The sequence below is a fragment of the Echiichthys vipera genome (genome assembly GCF_963691815.1).
Source record: "Echiichthys vipera genome assembly, chromosome: 15".
In the NCBI taxonomy this organism is placed as follows: domain Eukaryota; kingdom Metazoa; phylum Chordata; class Actinopteri; order Perciformes; family Trachinidae; genus Echiichthys; species Echiichthys vipera.
The window spans coordinates 5,695,151-5,714,466 of record NC_139840.1 but is presented as its reverse complement, the minus strand read 5'-3'; the positions used below and the strand labels follow the sequence as shown (position 1 = coordinate 5,714,466).

General features: G+C 42.2%; 1 protein-coding gene across 1 annotated transcript in view; it reads left to right on the top strand.

The window, feature by feature from the left end:
* The window catches only part of LOC310958071 (contactin-associated protein-like 4), a gene marked incomplete at both ends in the record, with an annotated part of 111,723 nt that overhangs the window by 23,616 nt on the left and 68,791 nt on the right, over window positions 1-19,316 (top strand). Inside the window, 2 exons of the mRNA XM_083928875.1 lie at window positions 1,105-1,215; window positions 15,318-15,511. Coding sequence (XP_083785001.1) covers window positions 1,105-1,215; window positions 15,318-15,511 — 305 coding nt within the window. The remainder of the gene's footprint in view (window positions 1-1,104; window positions 1,216-15,317; window positions 15,512-19,316) is intronic.

Sequence of the window (19,316 nt, the reverse complement as noted above, 5' to 3'; positions counted from 1 at the left end):
TTCATCCACATTATTACACTGTTCATTCATCTAATAAGGTGCCACTCCATCTTAAAGACCTGTTTCCACCTGGGGAACAGTAGACCTGCTTCTCACTGATTGGACTCCACTCTGCCGCTCATTGGCTCAGATTCTCTCTGCAGGACCAATGATGAAGCTGTGAAAACCTCTTGGTTTTGATTTCAAAGCTTCTGTGCACTACATTATCTGAAGAAATGCCATTGTGTTACAGTGGATAGATGCTGAAAAGCATGATGGTCCATTTGAAAGCAAAGCTGTATTTCTTTAGTGTGGATCATTTTCACCTCTCAGCATCCGTGAGCTCCTGTCCAGCTGTTTTTAACTATTCAACAGTTTTCTCTCAGGCTAAGAGGTGGAGCATAATAATCCTCAGCTGTCTCTTAGATTGTTATTTTCTCAGTGTGTTTTTACTGTTAAACTCTGCTCTCTGCTGAGTTTTTCCACTCCGGAGAAGAGTCTGGAGGCTTCTTTCCATCTATTTCTTATGGTTTTGAATCATAAAAATGTTCATGTTAAGAGAGGAGGTGATCCTGAGTCAGTCTGCTGTTCTGAACCACTGAGAGACTGAGGCTTAATGTCAAATGTAATGTTTTCACTTTGCATACTTTAACCTGCAGCTCAATGATAAAACTCCCTCTCTTCAGTTATCATTTCTTCTGGTATTCTGCTTTACTCTGAATCTGTAAGCACTGAATCACTCAGGATTTGTATTGCGGTACTTCTGTTCAACTATCTGGACTGTTCTTTTGTTGAATCGTGTTGCAGTCTAAGTGTTGTTGTTGTCAACACATCAAGCCGGTGTGATCTAGGATCTACCCTACATTAGCTACTAACATAACACCTCTGACCGAACTGCTAGTTGCATTGTGGGTAATGTGGGAGGAAGAATGTGTGCACAGGTACCTGTAGTACCTCAGTGAATTGACAACAAATTACCTTAAAATGTGCATATACTGTATGACATAGAAAATACTTCAATACTTCCAGAAAATGTTAGTTCCAAACAGTGTTGGATTAAGTGTTTCATCTATTTTAAAGACATTACTAAGTATGATATTTCTCTGCTTTGTGATTGGCTGACAGAAGTGTGTGACGGCGCGCTGGTGTCTAATCTGCTGCCATCGTCCTTCAGAAGCTCGTCACAGCTGTCCAGCAGTCACGCGCCGGGCTTCGCAAAACTCAACAGGAGAGACGGTAAGGAAGAGTTTGTGACCACACTGGATACATAAGCACATCATTGGGCTAAAATCTCGTAATCATTCTTATTACTGTTATTGTTGGCAGTGCTTGGTTTTTAAGGACTAATGTTTATTTTGCCTGTAGTCGGTGCATTTACATGCAGTTTAAAAAACAGATTATATTCAGGTTAAGGGCATACTCTGGTTTCTCAAACACCATGTAAACAGCGTACCCCGGGTAAAATCGGAGTTTTCAAACCCCGGTTAACAGACCTCGATAATCAGAATCAGAATCAGAAATACTTTAATAATTGTTTAATAATAAATTGTTTTCGTTTCAAACTCCAGCTATACAAAAAACATATATAACAACAACGATATTATACAGATAACATATACTTGTAAAAACAGAAATATAAAACAGTGTATATATATATATATATTATATATATATATATATATATAATATATATATATAATATCAGGTTTCTTGTCTGCGCATGTACCGGGGTTAGAACTCCAATTCGACACTCTGCGGTATTGGCTTTTGACTCTTGAATAAACCAGGAAGCAACGGCGTTGAAAACAATGTGAAAAAAAACAAATAATAGAGCGTTACCTTTAAACTGAGGGAGGACTTCGCCATGGCAAGTAACATCACTGCCAAGAAGATCCGTTTCTGTTGTAACTCAGTCCAAAAGTCATCCGCTGACAAAGGTGAATTGGAAAATTAAGCCGTATTCAGTCCAGCTCTATGTTGGCAGAGCGTCACCTGCTGTACCGGAAGTCAAGTTACTTTGTCATTTTCTCATTCAACCTCCTCTCATACGTGGGGAACTTCAATAATCCGATCATTCCCTTAACCGGGGAAAGACCAATTTCAAGTTACTGATGTGCATGTCAACGCAATGACTGTGGTTTCTCTAAGAGGGGTGGTGCGCGCTTGTCAAGTGAGATGTGAGGTGTACCCGAGTCTAAGAGACAATACAGTGGAGGCGGCTGTGCCAAATCTCTCCTCTTTTGCTGACAAGCTTCAGTTGTGCTCGGGAAATAGTATGTAAAACATATCAAACAGGAACATTTTTACCGGATTCACAAAGACAGAGGATCATAATGATGCCTGAGAGACTAAAACCAAGAACAAGCACGGCTTCTTAACCCTGCTTTGTCCCATATTTATTCTCTGTATATGCTGTTCGTATTGACGTGTTGTTTATGTCAGAAGGATGAATGCGAATGTTTGTCCGACATAAAAACCCAGCAGGGAGTCCTGTGCTTGATGCTGATGCGAGGCTTTGACAAAGTGAAGATCACGGTTTGTTGTGGAGCTTTCTGCAGGGAACGGGCTTCACTGCTTTATCCTGACTTCAAAGCCCAGAATCAGCTGGGAGGGTGAGATGGGTTTAATCTGGATCGGAATGATTTGCACCACCTGGGAAACTAAAGGAAGCAGAGCGTGCAGAACACTGCTCAGTCCCGTTTGTTTGATGGTCGAGCGTGTCAGCCAACAGTCTGTTGTCTCTGTTTGCTGATGTGATTTTTTGATTCTTGGTATCAGTGGTTTGACAAGGCTCTCTATTGTGGTATTGGCACACATCTGTATCACCTGTAACAGTATCCAGCACACAGAATTATATTTGAAGGTTAGATTTTTTTTATTTTCAGTGTTGAACTGAATACTCTGATTTACCTCCAAGGCTGCCGAACGATATTAGAAGTGAACACTTTAGGCCTTTTCATGAAGTGGAGACTTTAAGAGCTAATTTCCATCATTGGCCTTTGTTCACTGGTCTAAAGCCAGGGCGGCGAGTTGAACGCATTAAAATGTATTTTTTAACCACTAATACTGCTCCGAATGACACCAAACCTCTGCAGTAGCATGATCAGAGTCCCTACACATTAACCAAAACACCAACAATGTAGTATATAGTAGTATGTAGTTTGAAAGACTTACCTACTGGCCCCTGTACCAGCTGCTTCATTCAAGTCGATCACCAAATGCAATCCAAAAGGAAGGAGCCCATTGATGTTTTATTCCAGCAAAACACGTAAACGCTGTGGTTTGCTGCGGACATGGTAATCCCTCTGCCTAATTGTCTCGATCAGAGTCTCAATGTCCAGATTGATAACAATAATCCACTGGTTTATCAGAGCACGGTCATCGTTCCACAATGGCAGCCTATGAAAAGTTTCTGGGTTGTAGGCTTTCATTTTTGTTTCGCAGCTGAGAAAGATACAAACACGAAGCATTCTGTCTCTCTTCACTTCAGGTTGCAGGCTAGTCGTCTTTACCTGTGCGTCTTCCACCACCAACCTGAGATCTGACCCCTGACCCCTGACCCCTTAGATCTGCGTAAGGTTTGGGTGCTGCAGGGAAATCTGTGTGGGACTTTTTCAAACCTTTTACGATCTATTATTAACTTATATTTCACCAAACTGCCACAAACCACAATGTTTACGTGTTTGCTGGAATAAATCATCAATGAGCTTCTTCCCTTTTGATCGTATTTGGTAATTGACTTGAATGAAGCAGCTGGTACCGGGGCCAGTAGGTAAGTCTTTCAAAACACTCTTTTACATACACTCCAGGTTTGCTAACTAATGTTGTTGGTGCTTCAGTTCATGTGTAGGGACTCTTATCATGCTGCTGCAGAGGTTTGGCATTATTTGGAGCAGTATTAGTGGTTAAAAAAGATGGTTGAATGCGTTCAACTCACCGCCCCAAGCTTATCCTTTTTAGCCGCAGCAGGCTGTTAGTGACTATCTATTTGATGACCAAATTTGCCTAAAAATAAATTTTACAGCGGAATTTCACTTTAACAGGGATTCTAAATATAGTAAAATTCTAGCATAGTCGTGACTAAAACAACTAGATTTCATGTAAGCACACTTACTTACGCACTTAAATCTATGCTATTCCTCAGTCACACGCACAGATGAGTTCTAGAAATTTTTTAACCCCGGAGCACAAGAGTATTGAAGCTACATATCTGAACCCGTGGAATGAATCAAATTTCCAAATATTTCCAAAATTCCCCAGCTTAATTTAACATGGAAAGTTTCTGGAAAGTAACCAGAAATTTACCAGACTTTTGTTTCGCCCCCCTTTGTAACCCTTAGAGTGACCCCCCGTGTCTTGGCCGGAAGTGTGTCAGACGCATTTTGCACTCACATCTCACGTAACAGATTTAATCAATACACGGTTGTGTCTCAGACTCGTCTCAGGGGTGTAAATGCCTGTGTAGACGTGAGGTTCATAACCAATAAAACACTACTACTTAACTGCATTACTTTAATTTACTAAATATATGTATTTTTTCATTATTTTATCATTTTAATTATCACTTTTTTTTACCATGTTATCTATGGTAGCTGCTTCATTTTACCATGCAGATCTTGTAGAGCCCATATCATGCTGATGGTGAATTTGACTCTGCTGGACATCAATGCAAACTGCTTTAAACAGTCCACAGAACAGGCTATCACAATTGAGATACGTTTCCACATTGGAATAAAAGTTACAACCCTGCAAAATAACTCCTAGAATGTACTGGACAACAGATGTTGCTGATGCTGTACAGCATTGGTGATGTACATGTACAATGAGGCACCTCCATTTTTGCTTCTACAGCAAATAAAATGGCTCAACAAGCAACTTAACAACAGTGGTTCATGTATTTTGCTAATCTAACTCTAGCATGTAGTATGTTGATAAGGAAAGCTGTGTGTGTGTCACGTTGCCTCCGAGAGCGTTTCCAGCTGCCCGCCGAGGAAATCAATGAATAAATGAATGTCTCCATCTCATTTCCATCTCGCGCTGCTGCTGCTGCTGCTGCTGCTGCTAACACTCTGCCTCCTCTAGTTGTTCTCTAAGGAGCAGCGTTGCTCTCAATTCATTTACCCGCTAAGTGAAGAGAGATTGTCAGAGTCTTGGAATACCACCTACACAGCATCTTTACAAGGGATTTAATCAGTCAGATAGTCAGCCTTGAAGCTAGAATCTATAACATTAAACAACAATCTATAACACTCCCTACTTTCTACCCCCCTATGTCCACCACCCATGATCCAACCACACCCAGTCTTCTTTTTGTTCTCAACTTAATACCTACCTACAGTAAAGTTTCATGACTGTTTTTCGCACGGTCTTCTGGCCATGGGCGTAAAATAGAGGGGGCCAAGGACCCTTCCCAACTTTCTACTCCCCTACTGTAGGCCCCCTCGCTTGATAACTGACTATCAAGTGCACGGTTGTGATGCTATTGTGGTGATCTTGCCACAGACAGATCAAAATTGCAAAATACTCAAAACCTCCGCCGTGGTAGTTCCAGCTAAAGTAGATGACACATGATGACCTACACACACACACACACACACACACACACACACACACACAGACGGTGAAAATAACCCGCCTGAAAACAGGAACACTGAACCACACTTCGTCGTCAGCATGCTAACATGCTCAAAACTGACTTTTTGCAGGTGTAATTTGTTATATTGTTAATTATTTTAACTTGTTACCATGTTAACATTTTCTTATTAGCATCAAATGCAAAGTATTAGGGGCGTCAAAATATCAATTCTATCTCGAAAATTGTCTGTAATAAGCTTTCAATTACAATTGTCGAATCCAAAGCACAATCTGTAATTTAAATAAATGTGGCCTTTGTGTGGTACCCCCTCCCCCCCATCCCAAAAAAAACATGGCAGCCATATCCCACTAGCATATAGCCTATATTTAAATAAGAATTTGAAAATGTGAATGACAGTTGCGACGGCATAAAACCAGCGGTCTGTTGATCTTTACAAATCAAGACTTGATAGTCTAACGTGGCGTAGCCGTCAGTGCTGAAATAAAATCTTTGAATCGAATCAACCTTGAAAACCCCAAATCCACTCAAACTGGTTTCAACACGTCTGACACCCCTGTAAAATGCATCCGCCCAGGCTGATGGGAATGTATCGGATCATAAACTAAAGTATTGGACACATTTTGAACTCATGATGGTGCTGGATGAAATGAGAGTGAATTACCTCTAAGTTATTAAAATTAATTCTGAGGGGAGCGTGAACTTCTCTACCAAATCTGATGGTAACTCATCCAATAGTTTGTTCAGGTATTTCAGTCAACAACATGGTGGACTAACCGGCAGATCACAAGAGCCCTATTTAAATCCTGAACAAGTCAATGGACCTCGGGATAGTGGAACATTTATAAATGCAGCTCTGCCACAGCAAACAGCAACCTAATGTAACCTCCACTTTATAAAGGCCAGCAGCAGTTGCTCTTTGCAGCGAGACCAGAGGACCTACATGGTTCTTCAGACTTCGACCTGATGTAGCTGATCACAGTGGAGGCCTGATGGCTCGGAGTTTGACACTGAAGTGGATAAAAAGCCCTGATGGTCTATTGATTGGAGATAAATGTCCTTTTGCCAGGGACCTGAGGATGAATGAACTGTTTCCCCTGCCTACTTTTTATCTTTTATTTCCCTCGCTTTCCACCCTCTTCTTTACTCATTTTTCTTTCCCTTTTCTACCCCCCCCCCCCCCCTCTCTCTCTTCTCTCCCTATTCTCCACCTCCTCTCTTCCTTAATCTGCAGGAACTGTCCCTGTCCTTCTTCTGCAAAAGTCTGTGTTCGGCTGTAATCATTAGTTTCACTCAGTCGGCCGTCACATTTTCATTCGTACTGGTATGAACAAATTTAGCAACCTCTGTCTTCCTGTCAAATGTTATTAGCAGTCATTGTGTTTAAGTAGACGAGCGGACAGCTATCAGTGAAGCCAATGCAATTATGTTGGAATGGACTGGAAAATGGTTATTGTGCCACGGTAATCAAAAATTGGAGGTGGAATTAAACTCTAATTGGAACCTGTAAATTGGGACGGAGTGTGTAACAATGGCCGACGGCTCAGGTATTGACCAATCAAATGTAGTTGTCCTCCGTGGCTTCTGGAAAGTTCTATCTTTAATTCCACCAAAGTAACAATGAAATCTCTATGGACTGTTTTCATGAATTCAATGTGCCTCCGTTGTTCTGTTCTGGTAGCAAGGCCCCAGGCAAATTCACACTTCTGAACACCTCTATCTTTTTTTTTTTTAGCAAAACAGTTAAAACGGTTCATTTAAAAGTACACAACAGTCTGTCAGTCTGTCACAAAGGACCCACTCGTAGATGTTCTCGAGCTCTGGATCGTATCACAGCCGGGCATTTAGCAGCTTACAGTGACAAATCTTTCCGTCAGGTGTTGGCGGAGACCAAAACTAGCTAAAAGGAGAGTTTGTCCTATCAGTGAGATATTGTGTCAATACTGTGTTTACAGCTTGTTGTGAATACAAGAGCAGCAATCTGTCTTGCGGCCAAAATACGTATGGTTTGATGCGACGCAACACAGCTGCTGCAGCGCGTCCAATACATCCAATTAATGCTGCTACATAGACCATGCAGCTCAACTTCACGTGGCTCGTCTATTTATTTATTTTTATTCTTTCTGAGTCACTACACGACCCTCCAACAGATAAAAACTGCATAGAACTGTGAAAAAATACATAAGCTATGTACATATAATTAAGGAAAATGCGTCACTGTACCAGAAGCAATGTGAGGCAGAAGTGTGACCTTGTGGGTTGTTCTTCCATTTCACATAAATCAATGAAAGTGCTTGCTTCAAACTGTTATTGTCAGTGTATTGTTATTGTATTGTATTGTTATTGTATTGTCTTCCGGAGAGATGGAGAAGTTGCCGTTACCCTGCCATGCTTTCATGTTTAGTTATTGATGCCGGTCAACACAGTAAATTTGGCTAATAGTTTTAGCTCTCCTCTGCTCCGTCTGCAGCTCTCTACTAATTTTCAGCATTTTTCTTCAGGAAAATGTTCTATAGTATGATGTCTTCTCCTCTTGGGTTAGAAGTATTCATCCTAGTCAAACTGCAGACCATCAGGTCTGAAAGGTGCAGTGTATCTAGGTGTTTTTACACTTGAGAGTAGCTGCCTTTTTTTGCGGCCTGGTCCATGAATTCAGACAGACCGAGGTATATTGCCGGCCTGATATAGCACCCTAATGTGACATTGCAAGCTGATAAATATATTAAATATCTAACGAAGCCATATCAACAGAGGTGTCAGGTAACGAAGTACAAATACTACCCGGGTGCAAGATTTTTTAATACCGTAGTTTTCGACAGCCTCGGATGTTATTGTTTCTGCTCCTAAACAGACTCTGTGTCAGAGCCATGGTCAGAGGCCGTGCACCTGTGCAGGGGGCAGGCCAGGACTCACCCACTCCCTGCCCGTCTGTCACTCTCTCACACAGGGCGCTAGGAGATGGTGGAGAAAAATAAGCGGTCTAAAGTTAGGCTTTACTTCACCAAAACTGACGCAAATAGTAATGCTAATAAGTGCAACAAAGGTTTTGCATGTACAGGTACATAGGCAGCCTCTCCACACACACACACACACACACACACACACACACACACACACACACACACACACACACACACACACACACACACACACACACACACACACACACACACACACACACACACACACACACACACACACACACACACAAAATTGTGCACCCAAGTACCACGTGCTAATGGCTAACTTCAACATTAACATTTTAATACAACATGACAGCCACTATGGCCTTTAGAAAAGATTTTTTTGGGGGAGGTGGGGTAGTGCACTATAGGCCCCTGTGGCGTGGCCTAAGCTTTTGTCCTTGATGCCATTTGTTCCTCCTTGAATGACTTTTACTTTTATACTCTAAGTAGTTTTGAAACCAGTACTTTATTACTTTAACTTGAGTAATAAGCTTGAGTTGATATTTCTACAGAAGTATTTTTAAACCCTAGTATTTACATTTCTACTTGAGTAATGAAGTTAAATACTTTTGACACATCTGCATATCAGGACTTAAGACAAGTTAAATAATCTATAATGCAAATTCTAATTGTCTGATGACAAGAGTATATATCTTGGATAAGAAAAAAAATAAGACTTAATCTGCCTGCAGTAAGATATTTGGACTTTCTTGAAGTGCCCTTTTTGCACTGTGGCATTTGGTAAATGTAAATCTCTCCTGCATCACATGCAGTGTTCTCCAGCCTGCTGCTGCTGTCAGTGCTGCATTGAGCCCATTAGCTTCCTGTTCCACTCTCTGTCCGACTGACATGTTATCAGGCTGCTGAAATTACCCTACAGACTTTGGATTCTCATGCAAATGACCAGCGCTCATTCTGGACCTGGCACTTACAACAGTCTGTCTGAAATATCCTAGCTGTCTCACTTCCTGTCTGCCTCACTGTCCCTTTACCTGTCACTCTCTCTCTCTCTCTCTCACTCTCTCTCTCTCAACCTGTCTGTCTGTAGCTGTCTGATGGGATATCAGTACATTATTGATGATGAAACAGTCATTTCTTTAGTTAGCCATCCATCTGCTCCTTATACTGTAGTGAGGTGCAGCCAGGCTCGGTCAGGGCTTGCTGTACTTGGCTGCACCTAATTTTACATCACAATTAACCTGAAACAATGACCACATTCCCACTCAGCCAGCTAATTCTGAAAACTCATTTTCCTCTTTGTTTTGTCCCTCTGCCCTCACTGAGCCTCATTTTTCACACAACAATATGGAGCTCTTCAAATATGCTGTCCAGGATGGGTACAAATGAATTTCTGCGCAGACAACAAACACACAGCTAGGTGACATGTTATTATTTAGACCTAAGATTCACAGCGCTCCGCCCAATGTACACCTGACTGGAGATGCAGCAGCCGTGGTACCCCTTTACAGCTCTTGATTTAAAACCAGCTCTGTCATGGCAGTGTGATGGTGTCTCGGGCTGTGTCTCCCTTTGTGGCTGCAGCGGTTAATGCCCTGAGCTACTCAGTGTTAGCCACGTCCAGCTGTTGGCGACTCTACCGGGTTTTTCCGTTATTTGATGTATGTTAGTGCTGAAAATGGGACCATTACACTTCGTCGCGAATGGTTCCTGTTCAATTTTAATTCGACAGATGAAACAAAGCAAACAAGATATCAGACTCTTTATACAAAGTGGCATGTGTCCCCGTTGATTTTGGTGTTAGATTTCCTCATTTCCACAGTGTCACTGTTCCCTGCTCCTTTGTTTGGCCATCTGAGCAGTGACATCACACTCCTGACCTCCATTATTCTTTACTTTTCTCAATGGTTGGTTAGACCTGTTGCCTTGACAGACACTGGGGGGCTGAAACCATGGCGATATCTTTGATTTAAAGTGACAGCCATGACAGAAAGCATTCAGACCATCAGCCCCCCAGTTCACCTCTATTACATTAGTTTCAGTTATACTGTGAGGATGGACACAGTGAATCTTTGTAACGCCTCTCTGTCTCTGAGCCGTATCCCTCTCAGTCTAATGTTCATGAGTAAAGGTCAGAATGTCTGCTCTTCTCTTTTCTCCTGTCACTGGACATGTCTGTTAGTCAAGCGCTTATTAGCTTTGGCCTTTAGCTCTTTAAAGATTGGCCTCCGCCAGCCGCCGGACCGACACCAATTCATTTTCACTGCTGAGCTTCACACCTCTAACTGCCAGCGCACATTGTTCAGAGGCATTTCTGACTGGCAAGAAAAGCTGTTGATATTCCACATGTTCCAACTTAAATGACACTCAGAGTAAAAATATACAGTATGCTGTAATATAACTGTTTAAAATGAACGATTAGATCTCAGACGGACTTTACTGTCATCACGGATTTCAAGAAACAATTTAGGAAAACTGTCAGTTGAAATGATGAAATGCTTGTCTCACTCTGTTTGTATGAAGTGTATCTTTGCAGACAACATTCAGACTGAGCACACAGGAATGCTCCAACACTGCTTTCAGTCACAAAATTGAAAGCACCGTACAGACTCGTAAAAAGTGATTGGGTGGATCGTCAAAAGGTTTCAATTTTGGGAGCATAACTTTGCTTGATAGTGTCGTATTTTTTTATATTGTGACATAAAACTCGTCAGTATGCTGTGTCCATGCGCTCAGTAAATTTTAATGTTGGATTGATCATTGAATATTTTTGCATTAGATATTTCATATGTGTAAAAATGAGAATTATGGCTCGTTGATGGTACTAAGATTTGTTTCTCACATGGATATCTACAGCATACGTGATATATACCTTATCTGTGCAGTAGTTTCAAGATACCTTTTCTTAGGATAAAGTGCTGGTCGAAAGGAAATTATAAACCGTCCCAGGGACAATACAAATAGCACCATTGGCAGCCAGGTCACAAACTTTCTTAAATTACAGCTAAACAGTGCACTAAACTACGTTTCTGAAAACATTTCATGTGAGAAATAAGCCATACAGTAACAGGATATTGAGTCATATTCGATCGGTTCTGCCTAATTTGTTCTGCGTTGAGCCTGAAAAACTGCCCTGAATAGACCTGCAGACTTGACGGTGACACTGTCAGTCCTCGCCTTAAACCCACCCCACATGACATGAACGCTTGTGATTGGTCCGTACAATGTCAAGGTTAGAAACCTGTCTGTATGGAAGAGGGGCCAGGATGGTTTCCAGGCTAAGTAAGGGCACACTCACACTGTCCTTCTGTACCGGGCCAAAACCGTTTTTTCAGCTAAGAACTAGTACCTTTAAGCAGTGTGAGTGCACCCGTTCCGCGCATAACTGCGGACAGTGGGCCGTGGACGGCCTTGAAAGAGGTGGGCTTTAGCAGAGCCGTTTGCACATGTACGAGCACGAGCGTGCGCACGTGTACGAGCACGAGCCCTACGGCGGTAGCGTTATGTGCGCCTGTTCGGACATGTAAATAGAAGGACGGACCATCGGGGACATTTAACAACAACAACAATGGTGGTGAAAGGTTCACGTTGGTGTGATGCGGAGGTGGAGTGTTTACTGCAGATTTGGTCGATGAAAATATTCTAAAACAGTCGACAAGACGCACAAAAACTCAGAGGACGTATGGACAGCAAGAAGCATTTGCGCGAGGCCCAGGCAGTGTGAGTACAAACGGGCTGGGGCGCGGGGGGAGAGGGAGGGGGGACAAGTACCCTAAAGCCCGGGGCGCGGTGCGGAAGGACAGTGTGAGTGCGCCCTTAGAGGAGAAAGTAGACTAAATCAGCACTTCTCAGATTCAGACTCAGATCAACTTTATTATCCCACACAGGGAAATTACTGTGGTCCAGTGCTCCAGACACCATCAAGTCCACAGTAAAAACAAAGACAGTAAGGGCACAACATAATCATAAAAAAACACATCCAATCACACTGAGTGAAAAAAAAAAATACCAAAGTCAATAAAACAGTCAATCCATAACTGTAAAATGTGAATTGAATAAAAGTGCAGAAGTGCAAGTGACCAGCCGACGAGACGTGTTGATAAAGCTCTATATTATATACAGGGTAATGGCTTGAGGAATAAAACAGTTCTTCTGTAAGGCAATGATAAGTTGAAATCTAAATTGATACCTAATATTTGGCACAGACATGTCAGCAGCCTCCTAAGGCACCAACCGTGGCACATTAGGAATGCAAATTAAAGCAAGGCACAACAATGTGACATTTTATCCTGTGTAGTGTGTCATCATGCAAAACATCAGATGTCTCTGTGGTGCCTCTGACACCACAATTCTTGACATTCCTTCGGATGTCACCGATTCGGATTGGGCTAAAAAATATAGATAGTAGACCTTTGGTCCATCTAAAACATTAGCATACAACATGTCATGCTTGTAATGTGCAGGAGCAGCTGTTGGACAAAATATTTGCTTCCTCCTGTTGGAGAGAACTGAATTGTTTTTCATAAAGTCAAGTGGCATTTAATCAGCTCTCAATGTGTTTGTGCCTTGTAAGCCTTCTGAAACCTGCTCTCTGTGTATGGGTGTGTGTGTGTGTGTGTGTGTGTGTGTCCTCAGCGGGATACTGGTCAGCAGCATCCTCCTTTAGAATCCGCCCATATGGTGGTTTAGCACTGAGTCCTCATTTTGGCCTGACATAGTATTTTCCTATGCACACACACACACACACACACACACACACACACACACACACACACACACACACACACACACACAGATACATACACACAATCACACAATGTCTGTATTTACTGCACATAAGATCATTAGTGAATAGCCCTTTTTCTCCACAACCAGCTGTTATAAACTCGTTTGAGCTACGGCTCTGATCAGTAGGTCTGACCTGGTGTGAGGTCGAAAAAGAGGAAAACCATAGAGAGCAGGTTGAGGTAGGTTTGCTCACCAGGTAGCGTGTCGTGTCAGTCACTTGTCAGCTGCACAGCCTCTGTGTGGGTAGGTGGACCCCTGGCCTTACCCAGAGTGGTGCAGGAGAGCCCTGTGAGGTGCAAATTAGAGGACACGCTAGTTGAGATTTGGAGTTATAACAACAAAGATGGAATTGGATTCAAAGTCGAACGCGACAGCTGCCGTGTGGGAGCACTTCCGGTTCAAACTGAATGACCGCGGTGAACCACTTCACCTGAGCGAGCCGCTGTGTCGCATTTGTTGTAAAACAGTAGCAGCTAAATGTGTTAAAATAGACTGAGAGTCCATTTATATTGGATATTTAAAAAGTCTTTGAGTTCTAGGGGTAAATATTATTTTGAAATAAAAGTTTATTGATCTTTGAAAGGTTGCACTTGCATTATTACGTCATTATCAGTATATCAGTTGAAAATGGTCTCAAAACGGCGATATTATCGCTTCTCGCAATAATTCCTGGGACAATTTATCCCCCAGCAAAATTTGTGATCATGACAGGCCTACACAATCACACTCACACTCACACACACACACACACACACACACACACACACACACACACACACACACACACACACACACACACACACACACACACACACACACACACACACACACACACACACAAAGATTACATTACAGCTTTTGAGGATCAGATAAGAAGTGTAAGACACAGTCGTACTAGCATGCACACTCTGTTTTGCATCAGAGAGGTTACTGAAATAGTGCACATTTCTTCAATAATTCAACCCCGATCGATCACCTTGTTTTGTCTTCTGTGGGAAAACTTCTCAACCTCAAGACCCAGAGCACAGCCAATCAATACATTACAACACAGCCTCTTTGTTGATGGCATTTAATATGAGGTAGGATACACACACACACACGAAGGGCTACTCTAAAGCGAATCAATGTTTGGCACCAGATCCTCTAATAGATTATATTGTGTTTGGGAAATGATATCAGCTTCTATGTGCTCCTATTTTTATTCTGTTTTATTTGTTCTGAGCTGACGTTCAGGCCAACTCAGCGACCTACAATAAACCTGAGTTGGCTATTTGTGGTTCCAAAAGATTTCTCCTTATGATGATTTGATGATTCAAGTTTTCATACTTCTACTCATAATTGTTCAGTTTACTGAATGCAAACATCTGCACGTGTTTTGTTTCTCAACTATTTATTCAGTAGTTAAATTTCATTTCTTACCGATATATACACAGTATCCAACATCTTCACTGACAGCGATTGGGTTGGATTTTAATAACGTCTTCAAACGGTCAAAAAGCATTTTAGTTTGACATGCAGTCGTTTTTACAACAAGTACGTTCTCAGCCGTTTACTTCATGTCAGAATATTGTAAAACTTGATTTTAGTTGAATTGAGCTCAAATTTAAGGTGGGGTTAAGGCGCACGGGACAGAATGACATTGCAAGACTGCTGTTGCTTTGACAAGTGAAATATCAAACGCTGATTGCATCAAGTTGTCATAAAGAATAATAATGAAAGGATAGAAATGGAAGAAAAATCCCTGATGCCATTGTAGGTCACATAGCAAAGGTGAGTGATTTAGATTTAACTGGAAAGTTCCTAAAGCATGATTTATATCCCATTATAGCTTCAAAATAGATTTAAAGGGTTTCGCTGCGGTTCAATCAATTTTCTTCATGCGGTTCTCATCACGGAAAAGTGTGATTTTAGAGTGAAAGGTCAAGCAATGCAATTCCCTTTTCAGCGTCAACGATGGCTTGTTTCATTTCCACCCAGGTAAATGGAAAATAAATCACTTATGTATGCTTGTTTGTCCCCTTGTCTCCCCGCAGGAGCTGGAGGTTGGTCTCCTCTCACCTCAGACAGGTATCAGTGGCTGGAGGTTGACCTTGGCGAGCGGACCAAGATCACTGCCGTTGCTACCCAGGGTCGCTACGGCAGCTCTGATTGGCTGTCGTCGTACCTGCTGATGTTCAGCGACACGGGACACAACTGGAAACAGTACAGACAGGAGGACAGCATTGGGGTGAGTCCGCACTGCAGTTACATCGAAACAGTTGGATTAGGCTACATTCATGTGTTTTAGAACACATATCTTATGCATCATTTACACCGCGTGTCCACACTACTCCGGCATTAAACAGAGACATTTATAAACACTGCTGAGCCTGTTATAGTTTGAAAACCCCAGTGCTGTGCTTTAGTCTGGATGGTCGAGACCTTTGGGGCAGGCTGGTAGGCTGATATCCCGTTTGTTCTTTAGCCTTCTTGTGTTGGTGCTCCATGCCCTTAGCCATGGCTGTCTCCAGTGGTGGATAATGCTCCTGCTCTAAAATTACACCAAGTTTGCTTTGCAACGACTCTCACTTTATGTTTGCCATTGCTGTTACAAAGACTTAACCTTAAACCAGAATACTTTCTAATGTCCAGCAGGAGCGACTCCACTGGTTGCAAAAAGACCTCTGATTGTATAGAAGTTAATGAGAAAATGACCATTCTACTCAGTTGATTTATTACCTCCGTAAACATTTTTACATAACAACATAACAGACAGGTTTAGTAATGCATATCCATGGCACCAAAAATGTCTTTGCACCTTTCTATCAAAGCTAACTTTAGTTAGCTACAGCTAGCCTTAGCTGGTAATTTAAGGGAAGCTGTAGATTTTTTACTGGCTCTGACGGCGCAGACAGTAGGCCTACGTGCAGATGAACGATGCCAGCACTGGAGCTCCCCGCTCACCCGCTGACAATAGTCCGCCAGATGATTCTCATCAGCCAGTTGAAATTTCGCTCTTTAGCGTTTAGCTTAGCACAGTGCCATTGAAACACTTGCTTTGCGCTCAGCTCAGCCCTCTTGTCAAAATATGGTCACATCCAGTTTCAAAACACAAAGCTGGCGACCACCAAAATGCCAAACGGGACGCTTAAAAACTGTGGTCCACAACCTAATGGGTGACTTCCTAGTAGCTACATCCCATTTCTTTTATACAGTCTATGATCACATCAAGTAAAACCAACAGTCATTTTTTTACTTTAGTAGATCATTGCAGATTTAGTTTTACCTCTACATTAGGTTCATTTTTTAGGTTCTTTTAATTAGGTTTCACAACTTTTTCCACCACTGAAGAAATATGACAAACATGGCAAAGCATGAGCCATGGAAGTGACAAAGCTCAGCTGGTCTCTACAGAGCTGATTAATGAAGAAATCAGTCAGATGGACAACAGAGGCAGTGAGGCATCACCTCCCACCTCCTGGTAGACACAGCACTCTTCCTCAGTGTTTTCACGGCGCACAAGTGTCGTGCTGAACTTGTATTTGTCCCACTCCTCCGATGGTACATGGTTCAGTATGCAGCCACAGGAATACTTAGTAGTTTTGTTTGTGATGAATCCTTTCAGCACAGTAGGATGGTTACAAACATGTTCACCTGCATGCTCGCAGAGAGCCTTATACCAAATCGAAACAAACAATTTGCTTGGACATTTAAGAGTCAAGATCCAATAATTTATTACCATTGAAGTGGAATTCTTGGTGTGTGCTCAGAGTAGAAAAAACAATTTAATACAAATACATATCAGCAGTAAATAAAACATCAGCATAAACTTATAAAAATACTCAAATAGAGTCAATAAAACGCAAGTGTCTGGTGCATTAAGACACCCACTAGGGGACAGAGTTTAGTTGAGTTTATGGATTGAACTGCCTCAGGATATGTGCTGTTATAGAAACGAGTAGTTCTGCTCTTAATACTACGCTTTACCTTTTTACCTAAAGGAAGGGGGACAAAACTACTTTTGATGAGAGGGGCCTCTAAATATTTTACGACCTTTCCGAAGCGTGCAGGTGTCATATATATCACAGATGCTTAGCAAATCTTGACCAGGGATTTTTGATGCTGCCTTCCCTACCTAATTAATCTCCATACTCTCACTTGGTGAGGCTAATCTTGAAACTGTGCTGATTGTTCAGCTTTTGTGTGCCACTGGGTTGATGTGTGTGAAACAACCATGTTTCACCCAAAAAAATAGACGTAATACGTTTAATTGCTTTAAATTGCTTCAAAGTCTTTCCTGCGTATATTATGTGAGTCTGGACAGTTTGGTTATAAACTGCAACTCGACTGGTTGGTGGAGGCATACAACCACAAGGTGGTAATTCTAGTTTTATGTACTGTGTTGATTTGGAGTGCATTCGATAAAAAGCAAATTTAGCATCACGAACAGTGCCATCACCATTGGCCGGGCTAACTTCCAATTTTGGGTGGTGTTATTTTCTTTAGTTCTTTAGCTCTACAAACGTCAGTAAAATTGATGTTAATGAGATATAAAGGAATCAAACATGCATTTTAGATGAATGAGGGCACACTCACACTGTCCTTCCGCACCGGGCCAAAACAGGTTTTTCGGGTAGAGCCTAGTTGGTTTGACCAGTGTGAGGGCACCCGCTCCGCACCTAGCTGCGGCCAGCTGGCCGTCCATGGCCCGTTTGAGAGAGGTGGGCTTTTGTAGAGCGCGTTTGCACATGTACGAGCACGAGCGTGCGCACGTGTACGAGCACGACGCCTACGGCGGCTCTCACGTCATTTTATGTGCGCCTATTCGGACATATAAAAAAATAAAAGACAGACCATGCGCGGACATTTATCAACAACAACAATGGTGGCGAAAGGTTCACGTTGGTGTGATGCGGAGGTGGAGTGTTTACTGCAGAGTTGGTCGATGAAAATATTCAAAAACAGTCGACAAGACGCACAAAAACTCTGAGGTCTGTGGAAAGATTTGTAAACAAAGCGACGCATCGCGATGACGTCAATCAATGCGTGTGACGTGTTATGGTGTGATGATGTATGGACAGCAAGAAGCATTTGCGCGAGGCCCAGGCAGTGTGAGTACAAACGGGCTGAGGGAGGGGGAAGGACAGTGTGAGTGCGCCCTGAGATGAGAGTATATCCGGTTCTTCCTCACCCCTGTTTGCTCCACACCAATTGTATGTACAATATGCAGGGGTTTTCTCCCCAGAAGTAAATGAATAATCTGATCGGGTCTACTGTATGTATGTATGGCTTACATTGAGATTCCATTTAAGAAATGAATAAATGTTGGTCCCCTGGTATCCAGGGTAAAAACACATTTGTTACAGTGGTGTAGAGAGGAGCTGTTTGGTAGAAGTACAGATGAGGCAATTTCCCCACATGGAGGGAATCCAGCTAATCTCAGCACTGAGGATCATCTCAGAGAGCAGAGAAAGACTTTTCACAGCTTAATAACATGTTGATCTGACACTCTACATAAACTGAGCACAAAACTAGTCCCATTTAAAGTATCTCCCAGCTTCTGTGCATTACTCTGCAGGGATTACAGAGTGTCTCAGAGTAGAGAGTTGATGAGAGGGCTGTTGGATCAACTTCCACTGGGCTTCTGCTTTTAGCTTAAAGGCTTGAAGACTATGGAGGAAAAGTGCTCTTTTCTCATTTCCTCTTTCTGTCTGTTCTCTTTTTTTCCCCGAAAGCCTATGGGTGCTTGGAAATATAACAATCCATCTTTTCTTTATAGTCTCTCTCCTTTTTATCTGTTTGTTTCCTCTTGCCTGAAGGGTTGGGGATGCGGACACGAGTGGCGATCTTTTTCACTTTTCCTCGTTCCTCTCAAATTTCCTCTCTTCTTTTTATTTCCTCTTGTCATTTTCTGGCACTACTGATTATCTCCATTCTTACTCTCACCATGTGATTTTCTTTCCCTTTCATTTTTCCCTTCTGTCATTTCCCTTTGATACTCTACTGTATCCCCTCCTCTCTTTTTTTCTTTGTGTCTTTATTCCTTTCTCCTA